This window comes from Callorhinus ursinus, unplaced genomic scaffold, assembly GCF_003265705.2.
Source record: "Callorhinus ursinus isolate GAN/ISIS: 27379988/994484 unplaced genomic scaffold, GSC_fseal_2.0 scaffold31, whole genome shotgun sequence".
Lineage (NCBI taxonomy): Eukaryota > Metazoa > Chordata > Mammalia > Carnivora > Otariidae > Callorhinus > Callorhinus ursinus.
Window position 1 is genome coordinate 16,197,112 of NW_027397093.1, and position 17,855 is coordinate 16,214,966.

General features: G+C 38.2%; 1 protein-coding gene across 3 annotated transcripts in view; it reads right to left on the reverse strand.

Annotated features, from left to right (window-relative positions):
- Positions 1–17,855, reverse strand: part of TET1 (tet methylcytosine dioxygenase 1) — a 128,704-nt gene that overhangs the window by 83,188 nt on the left and 27,661 nt on the right. Inside the window, exons 1-2 of one of the 3 annotated variants that reach the window (XM_073878901.1) lie at positions 16,257–16,420; positions 15,670–15,723 (exon numbers count right to left, since the gene is read on the reverse strand). Coding sequence is in view for 1 of the 3 variants with exons in the window: in XM_073878899.1 (XP_073735000.1) it covers positions 15,670–15,723 (54 nt within the window). In the remaining 2 variants the exon portion in view is untranslated. The other 2 variants (XM_073878900.1, XM_073878899.1) reach the window with 2 other exon arrangements.

Genomic DNA, 17,855 nt, shown 5'->3' on the forward strand with positions numbered 1-17,855 from the left:
CGTGATCCCAGGCTCCTCGGTTCGAGCCTCACATCGGGCTCCCAGCTCCAGGAGTCGGCTTCTCTCCCTCTGCCCCTCCCCCCACTTGTGTGCTCGTGCCTGCGCTCTCTCTCTCTCTCTCTCTCTCTCTCTCTCAGGTAGAGAAATAAAATCCTTAAAAAAAAAAGTACTGTTGTGCTTCAAAAGACACATCAAGAAAAAGATAACCTACTGACTGGGGCAAAATATTTTCAAATCATACAACTTTCAAGGGTCTTTTTTTAAAAAAGATTTTATTTATTTATTTGACAGAGAGAGATAGCGAGAGCAGGAACACAAGCAGGGGGAGCGGGAGAGGGAGCCATGGAGCAGGGAGCCTGATGCGGGGCTCGATCCCACGACCCTGGGATCATGACCTGAGCCAAAGGCAGACGTTTAACGACTGAGCCACCCAGGCGCCCCTCAAGGGTCTTGAATGTAGAATACACATATACAATTATAAGTTAACAATAAAAGTCAAATAACCCATTAGAACATGAATAGTTTTCCAAAGAAGACACCCAAATAGCTAATAGGCACATAAAGAGATGCTTACTATCTTTAACCATGTGAGACACCACTTCACCTACCCACTAGGAGGGCTAAAATATAAAAGACATAGAATAATGAGTGTCAGCCAAAATATATAGAGAAATTGGATCTCTCATACAATTCTAGTGAGAACGTAAAATGGTTCAGCTGCTTTAGCAATGTTTGGCAATTTATCTAGAAGTTAACCATAATGTTAACATACAACTCAGCAATCCTACCTGTAGGTCTGTACCCAGGAGAAATGAAAACATATGTCCCACACAAAAACATATATATGAATGACCACAAAAGCATTATTCATAATAGCCAAAAAGTGGAAACATCCCAAATGGTGACTGGATAAATAAAATGTGCTATGTACAGACAATGGAATATTATTCAGGAAGGAAGGAAGGAATTAAGTACTAATACATGCTACAACAAGGATAAACCTTGAAGATATTATGCCAAATGAAAGAAACCAGTCACAGAGTACTGTGTATTGCATGATTATATTTATATGAAATGTCTAAAATAGGCAAATCCATAGAAATAGAGAGTAAATTACTGGTTGCCTATGCCTAGAGTGGATGGAGCGGTTGGAAGGTGTCAGCTAAGGGGAACAGGGTTACTCTTTGGGATAATGCAAATCTTCTAAAATTGACTGGGGTAATCCATGTACAACTGTAAATATACTAAAAGCCACTGAATTGTACGCTTTCGATGATGGATTGTGTGGTATATGAATTATATCTCAATGAAGCTGTTTTAAAAATAAAAAACAAAAAACTAAGGATGTTCAAATCTACCTACCTAGTACTGAGTGAAAGAAGCCAACTTATTCTATGTAATTTCATATGTAAAAGAAACTAACCGATGATGACACAAACAGTAGTTGCTGGAGTGGGGGAAGGTAATACTGACTAGGAAGAATCACAAGGGAATTTGCTGTGGTAACAGAAATGATTGGTGTCTAAGTATTCATCAAAACTGGTTGAATAATATATATAAAACCTGAGTATTTCAATGCATATCAAATATATTCCAAAAAAATGATACCACTATTAAAAAATGAGTTGATACATCTGTATATATACATGACATATATAGAACTATAGATACACTTGTATGTATATAAACTATATCTGGAAAATACTCACAAAACTATTAAGAATATGTACCTCTCAGATCTGACAGTAAGGAGATTGAAAGATGGGAAGGACAATGAGTATAGGACAATTTTGCTTTTTCACATTTCTGTTTGAATTTCTTTCAAGTTTGTTCTTTTTTTGTAATTTAAAACTATTTTTAAATTATTTTTAAATGAGTTCACTGGATTTCCTAAAATCATACTGATCTTTGCATTTTATATATCAACATAATTAATTTTGACTACACTTTGATGTTTCCATCCGATCATTAACTGTACATAGGAATGGGGTATACTTTTATTATAACTTATTAACTCCAGTCAGAGGTGATTTTGTGAGTTTTGTTTCTTGTATATCCTAAAGAATCTTTAATGTAATTGGTTTCTTATCTGGTTCATAAACAATTCTTTTTTCTTTTCTTTAAAGCTACTGGGTCCTCGATTGAGGGAGTAGGTTATCACTGGTTGATTATCTTCTATTTTACTTTGTCTCTGTTGAGTTTCTGAGTTGGGCTTCTTTCTTTTGTATTAAGTTCTTTGTAAGATAATGTTGTGTGGAAGATAAGAGGTTGAAAGGGCAAGATAAAGAAGGAATGAAGTCTACGTCACGCTCCCTTGGAATTCTATGCTTTGTTAGCTTCATCATCCTGATACCTGCTTTTTCTCAACATCCCAGATACTATACCCACATTTTACCACACAGTAGCCTAAATCCAACATTCTCAACCAAAATTAACCATTTGCCTACAGTGTGCAATAAGACATTAAATAGAGCCAAAGGCATTTTTCATTACTACTAAAAAGTTTTATTCATTTACTCTTTAGAACTTAAAAAGTTTTTAAGATCAACTTTTTATGCCCCCCAAAAGTCAAGGTGCCTTAAAGGTAATAAAACATAAAACAGGATGTTTAGGTTAAAAATTGAGTGCATAATAATGTCACTCAGATAAGAATCATGAATGGATTCTAAAGATCAATGAGAAGAAACAGAATACTTAGATAGTCCTAGAGTATCTCACCATAATAAATTACAGAAGGTAAGAATAAATTATAACCTGGCAGATACCACCTTAATCAAGTGATCAATGTTAAGATCACAGTAATGGAACAAATTGGTATCATGTGCCTCCAGATAAGATCCACTGAGAAGAACACAAGCTCATTTCTGTGACATTCTTGTTAAAAATGCATAACTTGAATCTAATCATGAGTAAACATTGAATAAACCCAAATTAAGTGACATTCTACAAAAATAACTGACCTTCATTCTTTGAAAACATCCAATTGGCAAGATTAAAGAGAGAACTCAATCAGAGAAAGATAATTATCATATGATCTCACTCATATATGGAATTTAAGAAACAAAACAGAGGATCGTAGGGGAAGAGAGGAAAAAAGAAACGATGAAATCAGAGAGGGAGACAAACCATAAGAGATTCTTCTTAATCATAGGAAACAAACTGAGGATTGCTGGGGGGAGAGTGGAGGAATGGGGTAACTGGGTAATGGACATTAAGGAGGGCACGTGATGTAATGAACACTGGGTATTATTATATAAGACTGATGAATCACTGACCTCCACCTCAGAAACTAATACATTATATGTTAATTAATGTAAATTAAATTTTTTTCAAAAAATAAAATATGCCAGCTTTAAAAAATACCCATCAAGTCATTGCCTGAATTAAAAAAAAAACCTTGGGGCGCCTGGGTGGCTCGGTCATTGAGTGTCTGCCTTCGGCTCGGGTCATGATCCCAGGGTCCTGGGATGGAGCCCCGCATCGGGCTCCCTGCTCGGCGGGAAGCCTGCTTCTCCCTCTCCCACCCACCCTGCTTGTGTTCCTGATCTTGCTCTCTCTCTCTATCAAATAAAACAAACAAACAAAAAATACCTTTGAAATTAACTTGATTTTTTAATGCAATCTGTAGATTCTTTTGGATTTTCTGTATATATTATAATGTCATATTCATCAGTTCTATTTATTCCTTTATACTGTCTATATCTTTTCTCTCAGCTCATTGCAATGGCTTATAACTCAAATATAGTATTGAATATACTTAGTCTTGGGAGCCATCCTTTTAATCTTCCCAATCTCAGGATAAAATATTTTATTGTTTTTTTTAAAGAATTTATTTATTTATTTGACAGAGAGACAGCGAGAGAGGGAACACAAGCAGGGGGAGTGGAAGAGGGAGAAGCAGGCCTCCTGTGGAGCAGGGAGCCCCATACGGGGCTCCATCCCAGGACCCTGGGATCATGACCCGAGCCGAAGGCAGACGCTCAATGACTGAGCCGCCCAGGTGCCCCCAGGATAAAATATTTTAATATATAACCATTAAAAATGGATGCTCTAAGTGTTTTTAAACAAAATATATCAAATTAAGACAGTTCCATTCTATTCAAAATTTTCTATATTTTTAAACAGTTTTAAATGTGGGCTGAATCTATCAGATGCTTCTCCTTCATCAATTTTGAGATGAGCATTTGAGTTCTCCCCTTTATTCTCTTAATGAGGTAAGATGCAATGATTGAATACTAAACCAACCTTGCATTACTACAATAGGTCCCACCTGGTCACAATATATTATCCTCTTTATATACAGCTGGAATTTATTTGAAAAATTTTGTTTAGGCTAAATGCACGTATGCATGCATGTTCAGATACAAAAAGAGATTAACTTGTAATTTTCCTTTCTGTAATATTCTTGTTATGATTTGGTATAAAAATTATGCTGACCTCTAACAAGTATTAGTGTTCCTTTCTCAAGAAAAATGCTTGTAAAAATACAATTTTGTTTTTGACCTTAACTATTTAGAAAAATTCAAAATTATACGAACTCTACTTTTTTTAAACATTTTATTTTATTTTAAGATTTTATTTATTTATTTATTTATTTATTTGAGAGAGAGAGAGAGAGAGCACACGAGAGGGGGGAGGGTTAGAGGGAGAAGCAGATTCCCTGCAGAGCAGGCAGCCTAATGCGGGACTCGATCCAGGGACTCCAGGATCATGACCTGAGCCGAAGGCAATCGCCTAACCAACTGAGCCACCCAGGTGCCCCGAACTCTACTTTTTTGAGGAAAGGATTTTTTGGAGTTTCAATTCCTTTAATAGATATAAAATTTTGAATTTCAACGTGTGTCACTTTGGGAGGTGATATATATATATGACTATATATATGTATACTATGTATATATGTATGTAAGCAGTCATAAAACTATGCATAATAAAATAATACCTTTAATATAAAAAAAGAACAACTGAATGCAGTGCATAATCTGAGATTATCTTTTGATATCACTACATTATTAAGGACAATTGGTGTGAAATGTGATGATTAGATAATGATAGTATTTTATCAATGTTAATATACTGACTTTGATCTTTTTACTATAATTATGTAAGAAGAGGTCCTTGTTTGTAAGAAATACACATTTTAGTATTTAGGGTAAAGAGACATCACATCACGTCTGAAAGTTACACTAAAAAATCCAAGGGGGAAATCTATGTATGTGGAGAGAGAGAAAGCCAACAAGATAAAATGTTAACATTTGGGAAAACTTGGTGAGGGGTATATGGGACTACTTTGTACTACTCACAGCTTTTCTGTTGTTTGAAAATATATCAAAAAAAAATTTTTAATTTTAATGAAGTTCACAAGAAAGGAGGAGGAAGACCAGATGCTTTCTCATTTCAAAGTTGAGCACCTTACATTGCTTGACCTATGAATCTGAGTATTCTGACTGAAAAGTCAAATTGCATAACATTGTTTATACTGTCTTTTTCTTTCTGACTACAGGCAGCCCATAAATTAATCTTCACAGTCCATTTTTATTAGAAATTATACTGAGCATGGTTAAGTGACTGCCTTCGGCTCAGGTGGGATCGAGTCCCGCATCGGGCTCCCTGCTCAGCGGGGAGTCTGCTTCTCTATCTGACCCTCCTCCCTCTCAGGCTCTCTGTCTCTCATTCTCTTTCTCAAATAAATAAATAAAATCTTAAAAAAAAAAAAAGAAATTATACAGAGCAGACGTTAGCCTGTCAGGCCCTATATAACTGTATCATGTGTCATAATACATGGGATCTTAGGAAATGTGGCCCAGGTAACTCGGCTTTCTGATGGTTCTAACTTCTTTTAGTGAAGAGATCAAATATCAGAGGCTTTAAATAAACCCTGGACAGCTGGATTACATTTCTGATGAAATGGTCTAACCTGTGGTGCAGTTATTTTACACTAGCTATAAAATAAACTGGATTTCATGGGTAGAGTGATAAATTTAACATTTTGAAATACCTTCTATTTATCTGAATCAAATAAACCTCAGATTTTTATACAGCTCATCAAAACCCTTACTTCAAGCCAATAATACATTTGTAAGTGCTTCCCATAGCTCTAGAAATACCTCTATTTCATTTTTTATTTCTTTATTTCAGTGAACCAATAACCAAGGTATCCCTTTCTCGTCCATTCCCTGCTTCCCCCAGGTGTAGATGCAGAAGATCAATTTAATCTCTGAATTTACACTTTTTTTTTCAATCTGCTTATCTCCTCTTATTAGAAATTTAGGATCCAATCCAGGAAGCACTGGACAGTCTCCAACAGCTAAATGTGGATTGGACAATCTACCCAAAACCTGAAATTTATTGCCAGTTACCCAGACTTCTTGACTGTCAAACTGAAAGATTTTATGAAAATGTAAAAAAAGAGGGACACGTGGGTGGCTCAGTCAATTAAGCATCTGCCTTCGGCTCTGGTCATGATCCCAGGGTCCTGGGATCGAGCCCGCATCGGGCTCCTGCTCAGCAGGAAGCCTGCTTCTCCCTCTCCCACTCCCCCTGCTTGTGTTCCTTCTCTCGCTGTGTCTCTCTCTGTCAAATAAATAAATAAAATCTTTAAAAAAAATATTAAACTTCTTTAGTGTAATAATTGTATTGTGGTTACATAGAAGAAGAGTCTTTTCTTAGGAGAGGCATGCTGAAGTATTTACAGGTAAAATGTCACATGGTCCAGCAAAAAAAAAAGTATGTAAAAGAACACAGATGTTTAACGGATTATCCATTCAACTTTTCTGCAGGCTGTTTTTTTAAGTAAAAATTAAAGAAAAATTAATCAAATTAATTTAAATTTATTAGATATATATCCGATTTCCATAGCAATTTATTACAGACTACTCAGGCCTGGCCAGATGATTTGAGAAAACAGTTTCTCTTATACAGCAAGTTGTCAGCATAGTAATTTCTACAGTTCTGACCCAACTGACTGAAATCAGGTCATGATATGTATTAATTTAATCATTCATTAAATTAACATTTATTGAATTGTAGGCCCAAGGTATTACATTAAGACACTATGCAGAACACAAAGTTGACTACTGCTCTAAACTAAAAGGTTTACAATCTAGTTTAAAGAATAATGAGAACTTGGGGCGCCTGGGTGGCTCATCAGTTAAGCGTCGGCCTTCAGCTCAGGTCATGATCCCAGAGCCCTGGGATCAAGCCCCCCACTAGGCTCCCTGCTCAGGGGGGAGCCTGCTTCTTCCTCTCCCGTCCTCCCACCTTTCCTGCTCTCTCTCACTGTCTCTCAAATAAATAAATAAAATCTTTAAAAAAAAGTAAGAACTCAAAATCTAAACACATTAATATTCTACAAAGGATTTTATATTAACAATCACAACAAAAACAATAATGATGGTGTAAGCGATCATTTGTTGAATATACACTATATATGAGATAAATTAAGTAAATTAAAAATTATGCAAGCTACCAAACAACACTGTGGATTAGTTACTGCTCCCCTTTTACAGATAAGGAAAAAGGTCTCAGACTTCACTTAAACTTCCTTAGGTCATACAGTAAATAGATGAGGTAGGGCTTAACCTAGGACTATGTGACATTAAAGGTCATCCACCTTCCTTTGGGTACTGCTGATACCATAGGAGATATAAAGTTCAAATAAAAAAATGAAAAGTAATCAAAAACATTATTTATGCTATCATAATTTAAATGCTCAGAAAATTTCAGATATAAAAGGAAGCTTTGTCAAAACTTTAAGCTTATTTCAAAAACTGAAATAGTTTTTAGATTTTTTTTCTAAAGTGATATGAATACATAAGATATTAAGTGAAGACATTTCTTTCTAAGATAGAAAAAAACCCTTCAGATATTTAAGATAATTTTTTTGATAATTTTGTGAGAACTTTATTATATGATTCTTTTCTGGAAGAAAACAGGCTTAAGATACATAACCTGAAACCACCACTAGAACTTGTATTCTGTTTTGGATGTGTTCAGGTCCACCTTACCTTTGTCTTTGTACATAAGTTCTATAATTCAAACTAATCATTAATTGTGAGATTATTTTCATACTGATGATATTCTAGTCTTTATTACAGAAATACTTGATTCTATTATATATACGTGTGTGTGTGTGTGTGTATGGGAGAGGAGAATCTTAAGCAGACTCCATGCCCAGCACCGAGCCTGATTTTGGCTCGTCTCACGACCTTGAGATCATGATTTGAGTTGAAATCAAGAGTTGGACGCCCAACCAACTGGGCAACCCAGGCCCCCCTATGAAATATTTAAAAATAAAAGGGGAAAGAGAAATTTAGGACTTTCAAGGTTTGAAGTCTTATTTCTAATATTCTTCATTACAAAAAGCAGAAGTGGAATTTTTAAAAGGAAAGAAAAGGCTTTCTGGAATACAGGTTTATATTTTTCAAATAAAGTAAGTGAATATGCTGCTAAGAAAATACACATTTTCTGAAAGGTTCACTTAATACTTTTAGTAACACATATTATACCTTTAGATATAATAATACACTAATTGAGAAATTACTACATGCCAAGTTGTCCTAACTAACCACTTTACATGTATTAAATAATTAATTTAACTCTACAACAATCCTATCTTATGTAGGTATGTTTATGTATATACTATATTTCAAATTAAGTACACATACTATAAATACTTTAAATACTTTAAAATAAGTAAGTTCCTGGGGTGCCTGGGTGGCTCAGTTGTTAAGCGTCTGCCTTCGGCTCAGGTCATGATCCCAGGATCGTGGGATCAAGCCCCGCGTCGGGCTCCCAGCTCCACGGGAAGCCTGCTTCTCCCTCTCCCGCTCCCCCTGCTTGCGTTCCCTCTCTCATGGTGTCTCTCTGTCAAATAAATAATAAATAAAATCTTTAAAAAATAAAAATAAATAAAATAAAATAAAATGAGTAAGTTCCTATAATAAGTTTACTGTTAACATCTGGTTCCTTAGAACCATGAAAAGAACATGTGCTTTAATCAAATTCATATGACATCAGTAAATTTTAAACATAGATTATAAAACTATAACATCTCCTCTCTTAAAATTTGTCACATGCAGAAAGTCCTGCTTTTAGTTCAAAAAGGACTCAAAAGAGTTAGTCAGTATTTAAAGCAATAAATCATCACAACATGTTAAAAAAAGATTCTATAATCTTCATTCTCTTGCATAGGCCACTGTGGTGGATAAATTTTGTGATCAGATCTTTAAAAATATTATTTTTATAACATTTTGGACACCGAAGGACATTCCATTATTAAATTAATTAAACTTGAAAATGAATTAAGATACTAGTAAGGTTTCAACAAAAATTTATTAACATTTCTTATTTAGCGCTTTTTATCTGTCTCTTAAGAATACATTCTAGTCCAGTACTATGAAGACACAGTTTCAAATGAGCTTAAGTTTTCAAGACACAAGGTATATTTTCTTTTCTTAGCTAGGAAGAATTCAACAGATCCTTTTTTTTTTTTTTGGTAGCTTGAATGAAATTTTCCTCACGCCCATTCACCCCACTTGGCTTTTATTCACTGATTCTCTGGGATCATTCCTAGAAATTACAGAATGAACATGGGTCTTGAGTCACTGAAAATGTACGTGCTCCAATAATTAAATGAATGATTTGATTGTGTGTGAGCTGGCTTAGTGAGAACTTAGCCCTGAAATCATTCTGATCATCTCTGGGCAAAATGCTGTATTACAGTTTCTGGGTGTGCAAACCAGAAGCCCCATGTGTGCCTTTGATCATGTGAATAAACACTGATGGATGAGCACACATCTTTGACAATTTTTGCCAGTTTATGACATAATGAGGAAAATAAGGACCATGTGTTGAATCATAAAACTAAATAATTAAATTTATATGACTGTCCTGTATTCTGAGATTATCTTCTTTGAATTTATATGTTTTTTGTTTTTTTGTTTTTTAAAAAGCTGGTACTGCTTTCTGGATATTCTCACCACCCACTCTAAATTTTTCCCCACTAGTACATTATACTCAGAAGTCTGGGATTCACTGCATGCGTGTGTCTATGAAAGACTGTAAAAATGGCGTGCTCTTTTGCCTGAACAATGGTCAAGCTCGATATTTGATCTGGCACTTAAATTTGCAACATGTTACTGGGCGCCTGGGTGGCTCAGTTGGTTAAGCGACTGCCTTCGGCTCAGGTCATGATCCAGGAGTCCCTGGATCGAGTCCCACATCAGGCTCCCTGCTCGGCAGAGAGTCTGCTTCTCCCTCTGACCCTCCCCCCTCTCATGTGCTCTCTCTCTGTCTCAAATAAATAAATAAATAAATAAATAAATAAAAAATTTGCAACATGTTACTTTAAGTCATGGAATGTTACATTATAACCAGAGTTAAGGAAAGTTTATCATTCTACCAATGATTTTTTACTAACTGAAACAAATTTGTAGTTAAGTGTGCAGAGAAAAATGTTTAGTAACTATTCAATCTTCCACTTCTCCTAGCTTAATGGGTTTTAAAAATAAACAAGATAACTCAATTGTATCTAATTTGGTACTTTTAAATCAGCACCAGTATGGGTAACAATTTAAAATTGAAAGGGAGGGGCGCCTTGGTGGCTCAGTCGTTAGGCGTCTGCTTTCGGCTCGGGTCATGATGGGATCGAGTCCCACATCGGGCTCCCTGCTCGGCAAGAAGCCTGCTTCTCCCTCTCCCATTCCCCCTGCTTGTGTTCCTACTCTCGCTGTCTCTCTCTCTGTCAAATAAATAAAATCTTTAAAAATAATAATAATAAAAATGAATGGGACAGCTCTCAAAAATATTAAATTTCCCTAGCTTAACACATTTTTTGTTTCCTTCAAAGCATATACTACAATTTGCAATTTATTCATTTGTCTTTAAATTTTTTCCCCTGCCTTTCCTAAGCAAAGTTAATCGCCAAGAAGGCAGAAACCATTTTGGGCTTGTACACCATTGTAGCCCCAGCATTTAGTATATGCTTTAAAAAATAGTAATAATATTGAATATAAATGATGTTGTTCAGGAAACTGAGCTTACTGAGGATTTACTATGTGCCAGGTAAGGATTGTACTAAATATTTTGAATGTCACTATGTCATGCAAATCAACACCATGTATGAATATGATTTATTTATGATTTGATTCTCCTTTCAAAAACATTTTTCAAAAAGATATTTAAGTAGGGGTGCCTGGGTTGCTCAGTTGGTTAAGTGTCTGCCTTCGGCTCAGGTCATGATCCCAGTGTCCTGGGATCGAGTCCCACATCAGGCTCCCTGCTCAGTGGGGAGCCGCTTCTCCATCTCCTGCTCCCCCTGCTTGTGCTCTTTCTCTTTCTTTCTCTGACAAATAAATAAATAAAATCTTTAAAAAATATATTTAAGTATAGCTATACGCTCGTGTCTTCTCTCCTAGTGAGAAATATGTCTATGTCCCCCATCAGCCCCCAGCACCACTTGTTCTCCTTTAACAGCGTCATGAAGGAAGGAAGGAAACAGTGAAGAGCACGGCTGCCAGTGTAGAAGCTAGCAGGAAGATCATTTAGTTTTCATTTCTTTTCTAAATCATCTGTAGACCGTTTCCTGGTTTAATATCCACTGACATTTCTTTATATTTGTTCACTCAGTTCCTCCAAATACGACTTTGATAATATTTTATAACCCAATAGCTAGAAAATATCCCTTACTGCCCTCGAAAGAGTGTCTCTACTTACTTATAGAATGTATAAATATGGTTCCTGCTCAGGGATGCCCATGCTTTTTATTTTGAAATGATTTTAGGGGCGCCCGGGGGTCTCAGATGGTTGGGCATCTGCCTTCAGCTCCGGTCAGGATCCCAGGGTCCTGGGATCAAGTCCCCCATGGGGTTCCCTGCTCAGCGAAGAGCCTGCTTCACCCTCTTCCTCTACTACTCCCCCTGCTTGTGCTCTCTTGCTCTCTCTGTCAAATAAATAAATAAATCTTTAAAAAAAGAAAGAAATGATTCTAGATTTACAGATAAGTTGCAAACATAGTATAGGGTTTCTTATATACACCTCACCCAGACTCACCTAATGTTACCTTCTTATAATAATGATGCTGGTACTATTTTTGAACGCACCATCCTGTCCCCTTTTGGCTTCTAATTGGACCCACCAATGAAAACAGCAGAAAACTGGAGGGCAGGGTATTTATTTGGATCCCCCACATCCCAAAACTTCCTCTCTGCAGAAACATCCCGTTACCAAAGGCTGCAATAAAAGACCCTGCTCCATCTCTTCAACTTCAACTATTCTTTGTATCTGGGTTTCTGCTCCCACTCCCTGGCCCCTTCAGGCCTAGGAGTGGTGAGAAATCTCCGCTGTCATTAGTCCTGGGATGCTTCGTCATCCCTAGTTTCTCCCTTAACCCTGCCCACACCTTTTAAACAATTCCTTTATTAAATTCCCCTCAATATCCCCAAATGACCATGCAATCTGATTTTTTCCAGGGACAATGATTGACAACCTAACCAAAGTGATATTACCTTAAAATTGACATTCTCTTAAGGGAATATATCCTCTTACCCTGACACATCAAGTAGAGATTATTTACATAAATGTTTCTACCAAGTGGAGTTCCAAATCATGCCACTCACAAGTCCAATTTTATGAATCAATGCCTGAAACTATTTCACACCTTTACCTTACTCAAGAGTCAAGGAAATAATTACAGCACAGCCAATAAGCTGCCATGTATATATAAAATAACTCTAGTGATAATCAACAGGGCTTGGGCAGGAACCTGGTCCTCCAGAACCAATGGGGGCAGGAATTTGTGCTTCGCCTACCCACTACCCCCATCATTCGATATCCCTTCTGGCCACCTGAGTGCTTTGGACAGAAACTGGCATTTCAGCTAGAGGAGAACTCTCTCTCTAGTCAGGGATTTGAAGTCACTATCTACAGTTTTACATTTTGAACTACAATAGAATGAATATAGGTTATCGATATAGCTAATAGATTGCTTAAAAGTGAGAGGTATGAGACATACCAGGCAATTTCAGCCCCACAACTGGATTCAATATTTAGTTAGCAGGTTCAGAGTAGGATGGGACAAGCTTCAATTCTGCACCCAATTTCCTTAATCAGACTCTTCACCTGTCCAATTACTTCTTCACAGATGATGAAGATGAAAATATTTGCTTAGGATACCTGCAGCATCCACCCTGACAAAAAGCAAGGGACCCAGATTTGAAGATCTAAGAGGCCAGAGTCAAACGAAGTGGACTAGATCTCTGGCATAATGCCATACGCAAAGAGAGAATTATGAAAGGAGACCAAGCTGTAACCTGTAGACTCCCATCACTGCTCCCCCAGATAGCAGCCAGCTGGAACACTAAGTCCTCATCCATAAAACCTTAAGCTGAAAGTTGTACTCTTTCCCTGCCCTCCCTCCCAAAATATGGATTTAGTTTTCATAACATCTCCTTCAGGGTTGTATAATATTCTACCTATTTTACACATACCGAGCTAAAATCTGAAAGTATTTTAGCATTTCTACTGTGGAACAAAGAAACAAAGCTTTCTCTGGAGAACAAAATACATTACAGCTAATAGAAAATTAAAGAAGACATTTTAAAATGCCAACCTCAGGGGAAAAAATGATTTTTTCCTTTTAGGGCATTTCCCTACTCTTGTACAACAACTGATAACTATGGAGGAAAGTGAGCAACAATTCAGTTCTGTTGCTGTGGCACATGAAATTCAGCCACCCACAGGCACTTATTTTAAAATAAGTCAGAGTCCATTGCCCTATTTCAAGAAAGCAACACACGGTACATTTACTTCTGAAATTTATTTCAGGTGACAGGACACCCACAGACTAACAAAATAAACATAGAATTAAATAGTATCCCCCAAACCCAATTCTACTTCCTAGCAAAGGCAGCTACTGATTTAGCTACCAAGCTTCATCTATATATATTTTTTAAAGATTTTATTTATTTATTTGAGAGAGAGAGAATGAGAGATAGAGAGCACGAGAGGTAAGAGGGTCAGAGGGAGAAGCAGACTCCCCGCCGAGCAGGGAGCCCGACGCAGGACTCGATCCCGGGACTCCAGGATGATGACCTGAGCCGAAGGCAGTCACTTAACCGACTGAGCCACCCAGTCGCCCTTCATCTATATTAATATGTCCATGCAATTGGCCTCTTTCTCCTTTGCTGCCCCCCTAACCCCTGCAAATCTGAGAGCCATTTTAACAGCAGCACTAAAATGATTTCTCACTTGAAGATTTGAAGACAAAACACCTGAGATGGATACACCCAACACAGAAAGTATAAGAAGAGATTAAAAAACATAAGCAGGGCTTTTAATGATACGATTTTACAGTTGGAGGAGGGGAAGGAAGTAAAAGGGAGTAGGTGGATCGATATGCAGAAGCAAAACAGGAGGGGTTAATTTACCTTGAAAATAACCAATATTCTATTTGTCCAGGCCCAATGAGAATTTGTGCCAAGCAATTTCATTCATTTCACAGTGCCTAGAACACCGATGACTGTGTGGTAAATATTAAACAAATAACTTGTTGGTTGATGAAAATGTACATGGCAACGCCGCGTACACACAGGAAACAGAAACTCAAGGTGGTCAGACAAATTTGAAAGCAATGCAAGGTTTGGTTCTCCATGTCAAAAACATTTTCAAGGTACACAACTGGGGAAGCAAATGAATAAAAATTTGCCACATCCATAGTTCAACATGTTGTTCCTCTTTGAGTGCTAAAACTTTATTTGCAAAAGAAAAGCTAAGATTAGGTTAAAATATTGTTAATTATATATACATGATATAATTTTAAAGATCAGAAAGTTTTATTGCTTAATATGTGTTTTTTTAATTAAAAAGGTTACTTGCTCAGGTTGCTTACATTTATAACAGCAATATGCCACTTGAAACCTTTAACACATAAGCACTCATTTGCTAAACTAAAGCTAGCCTTGAACTTTGAGTAGTGCCATATGCTTTTAAATTAACCCTTCTGAATACTGTACCAAGCTCATAACACAGACTGTTAGCTTATAACCGAATTAGGTTACTGCTAAATACTCATTAGGCAAACCGCTGAAAATAAAGAAAACATGTATATTTCCTACAGCTCTATGAATGCCAAAATTAAAAATGATTCAATGAGAATTTGGGATTAGGCAATGATAATTTGGCTGATCTCGATGGCTTACATATTTTAAGTTGAACTAAAATCTCTAAGGACCTTTTCCTTTGGAAAGCAAAACCACACATTTTAAAATAGTATCTAATGGAAGGTCTATTAAAATCACAATGGATCATAGCTGTCAACTTCAAATAGTGTCTCCTTAAGGGCTTAAGTTTACACACTGGTGCAACACCACAAAGGCAGATGCTACAAAAGGATCTACAAAGAAAAACAAATTTTATTCACAACACTTTGCATATAAACTTTTCCTTCTGCAGACTTGTGTGGAGTTGAAAATAAAGGATGCTAATATGCACATCATGCAGCACATCAGAAAAAAGAGAGAGAGAGAAAACCCTTCAGTTGAGTGAAAATTCATTTATCTACTGAAAATCCGGGAGAATTCACATCCACTGTACTCCAAATTTACTCCTAAGTGACAGAAAAATACTATATGAAATGGCAAAAAATTAAATATGATTTAATCAATAGCTGATTACCTTTAAAACTTTGGGCTTCTTTTCCCTCTGGGGCCTCTTGTTTTCTTTTATAACCTAAAAAAAATCAAATTGCAAAATGAGCCTCCATTTAAGAAAAAAAAAATTAGCTCCCACCCCCCCCAAAATTTTTGGCTATTTCTCTATAAAACTACTTAGACCATTTAAAATCATCAACATGTTTGCTAGGCAGAACCTAAAGAGCTTATGTAAAATGTATACTTGAAAAGTCACTGAAAAAAAGCCTTGCATAAAGATGAAGTAGGGAAATACCCTTTTTTCCCCTTAAAGTCTGTCTTAATTAGCCTCTGCATTCTTCACAGCGAAGCCCACGAGGTAGCCATCTTGCTTGCTTCTGCAGAGGAAGCCTCTACAGTGGAACAGTTCTGCAAACTGCTTTTTGGTATTATTATCATGGTGTTTAAAGGCAGCCCTGGCCTGCCAGCACTGTAGACGTGCTGGGCATGCCTTTTGCAAAAACAGCCCCACAAAGAGTGCAGCCAATGGCAATGCAGAGCTTAGCAACTCCAAAGTGATCTTCTCTGCTAGCCTTCCTAGACAAAGGATCTCCTGTGCGGCTCCGCTCTCACCACAGGACACAGGCAGCCACAAGCTGCGACATGGAGTGCGCTGCAGAGGATCTGGTCGCGCCGAAATCACAGGAGGCTTCAGCAAAAACAATGCACACAAATCCCCCAGGTCTCCACCATCGGATCGATGGCGGAGGCTCCCTGATTAGTAACCTCTTGGCGGCTCCGAGGGCAGGTCTGCGCGGGGGGAGGGGTGCGCGGCTCAGCCTCCAACGTACAGGAGATATAACTGAGCCGAGGGGGGCATTTGGGCTTGCTGAAACTCTGGAAGGTATTGTGCATTTTTACTTTATAAGGCAAGGCTAAATATTGGCGATATTTAAGGCAGGGAGGTTATGTGAGGACAGTGTAGGCTCAGCTGTTGGGCTGCGTGTCTCATTCCCCGGGAACCACACCTCTTTGCAGCAGGCGCTTTGCCCAGAAACACAGCAATTTGATTTCTGTCAATAAATGTCCGATGATAAAGGCGAATTAAAAAATACTAATGAAGCCACTTGAAAGCAAAAGGACGGGAAGAGGACAAGGAGGGGGAGGAGTTTTCAAAATACACTTGTCACTCTCAGTGGCTGGAGAGAGATTTCTCTCTCTCTTGCTCTGGACATTTCTGGTGACCTTCATTTCCTAAAGAAATCCCTCCCATCTGGAAGGTGGGCTCACACCTTTGGGACAAAAGGGGCACCTTTGGCTCCTCTGTCTCCCAAGATCATCAGCTGTCACTGAGCATCTCTCCCTGGAGCTGCCAAGCAGGTCCCCCTCCCCCCGCAACCTCGGAGCCTTCTGCCCACCCGGCTGATGGTCAGACGGGGCCACCCACTTCCCGGGGACTGGGAGCTGAGCCAGAGGCGGCACTAGCAGCCACCCACCTTCACACACCTGGACTGCCACCATACCCAGTGGGTGGTAGGCACTCAGAGAGCTGGGCACCGTAGTCGGAACTTGCCAGTCCCTGAGAATGCCCGAGCCAGAGGAGTTTAGCGCCCTCCCGTTAGCCCCCTGGCCAGGCAACTGTGGCAGGAGAGAAAGAACCAGGACAGCTGCTGTGAGCTGGCAGGTCTCAAGGTCACTGCCAAAATGTAGTGCAGAGGCCGGTCACAGTCCCATCACAGCCACCTTGACAGCGGCACAGATCTCGGGAAGACAGCCTCAGCTCCATCCTCACAGGGCCAAAGTTTCAGCGACACATTTTAGGGGATTGGCAGGAGGGCCTCCCTGGCTGCTCAGCCAAAGATGGGTTTTCCACTTGCAGTTGGATTCAGAGCAGATTCCCACAACCAGAAATCAGGAACAGAGTGAGGGCCGGAAGGCCTGTGTTTCATCACCCGGGATTCCTAGCCTTTCGGTTTGCCACAAAAGCACGCTCTCCTTGTCGGAATGGTTAAGTCCAACATGCACTGTTTTCCCAACTTAAACTACCTCCCCCTCACCTACCCACCCTCAAAATTGTTAACAAATATAAAAAGCAAGGCTCCTTGAAGCAAAACCAGTGGGTTCTGACCTAAACACATCCATCAGGCCAACTTCAAGCATACTGAGCCCATACTAAGAAGCTCTCTGTGGCAAATGAAGCAAAACCATGAAAAAGGTAGAAAAACAGAACTG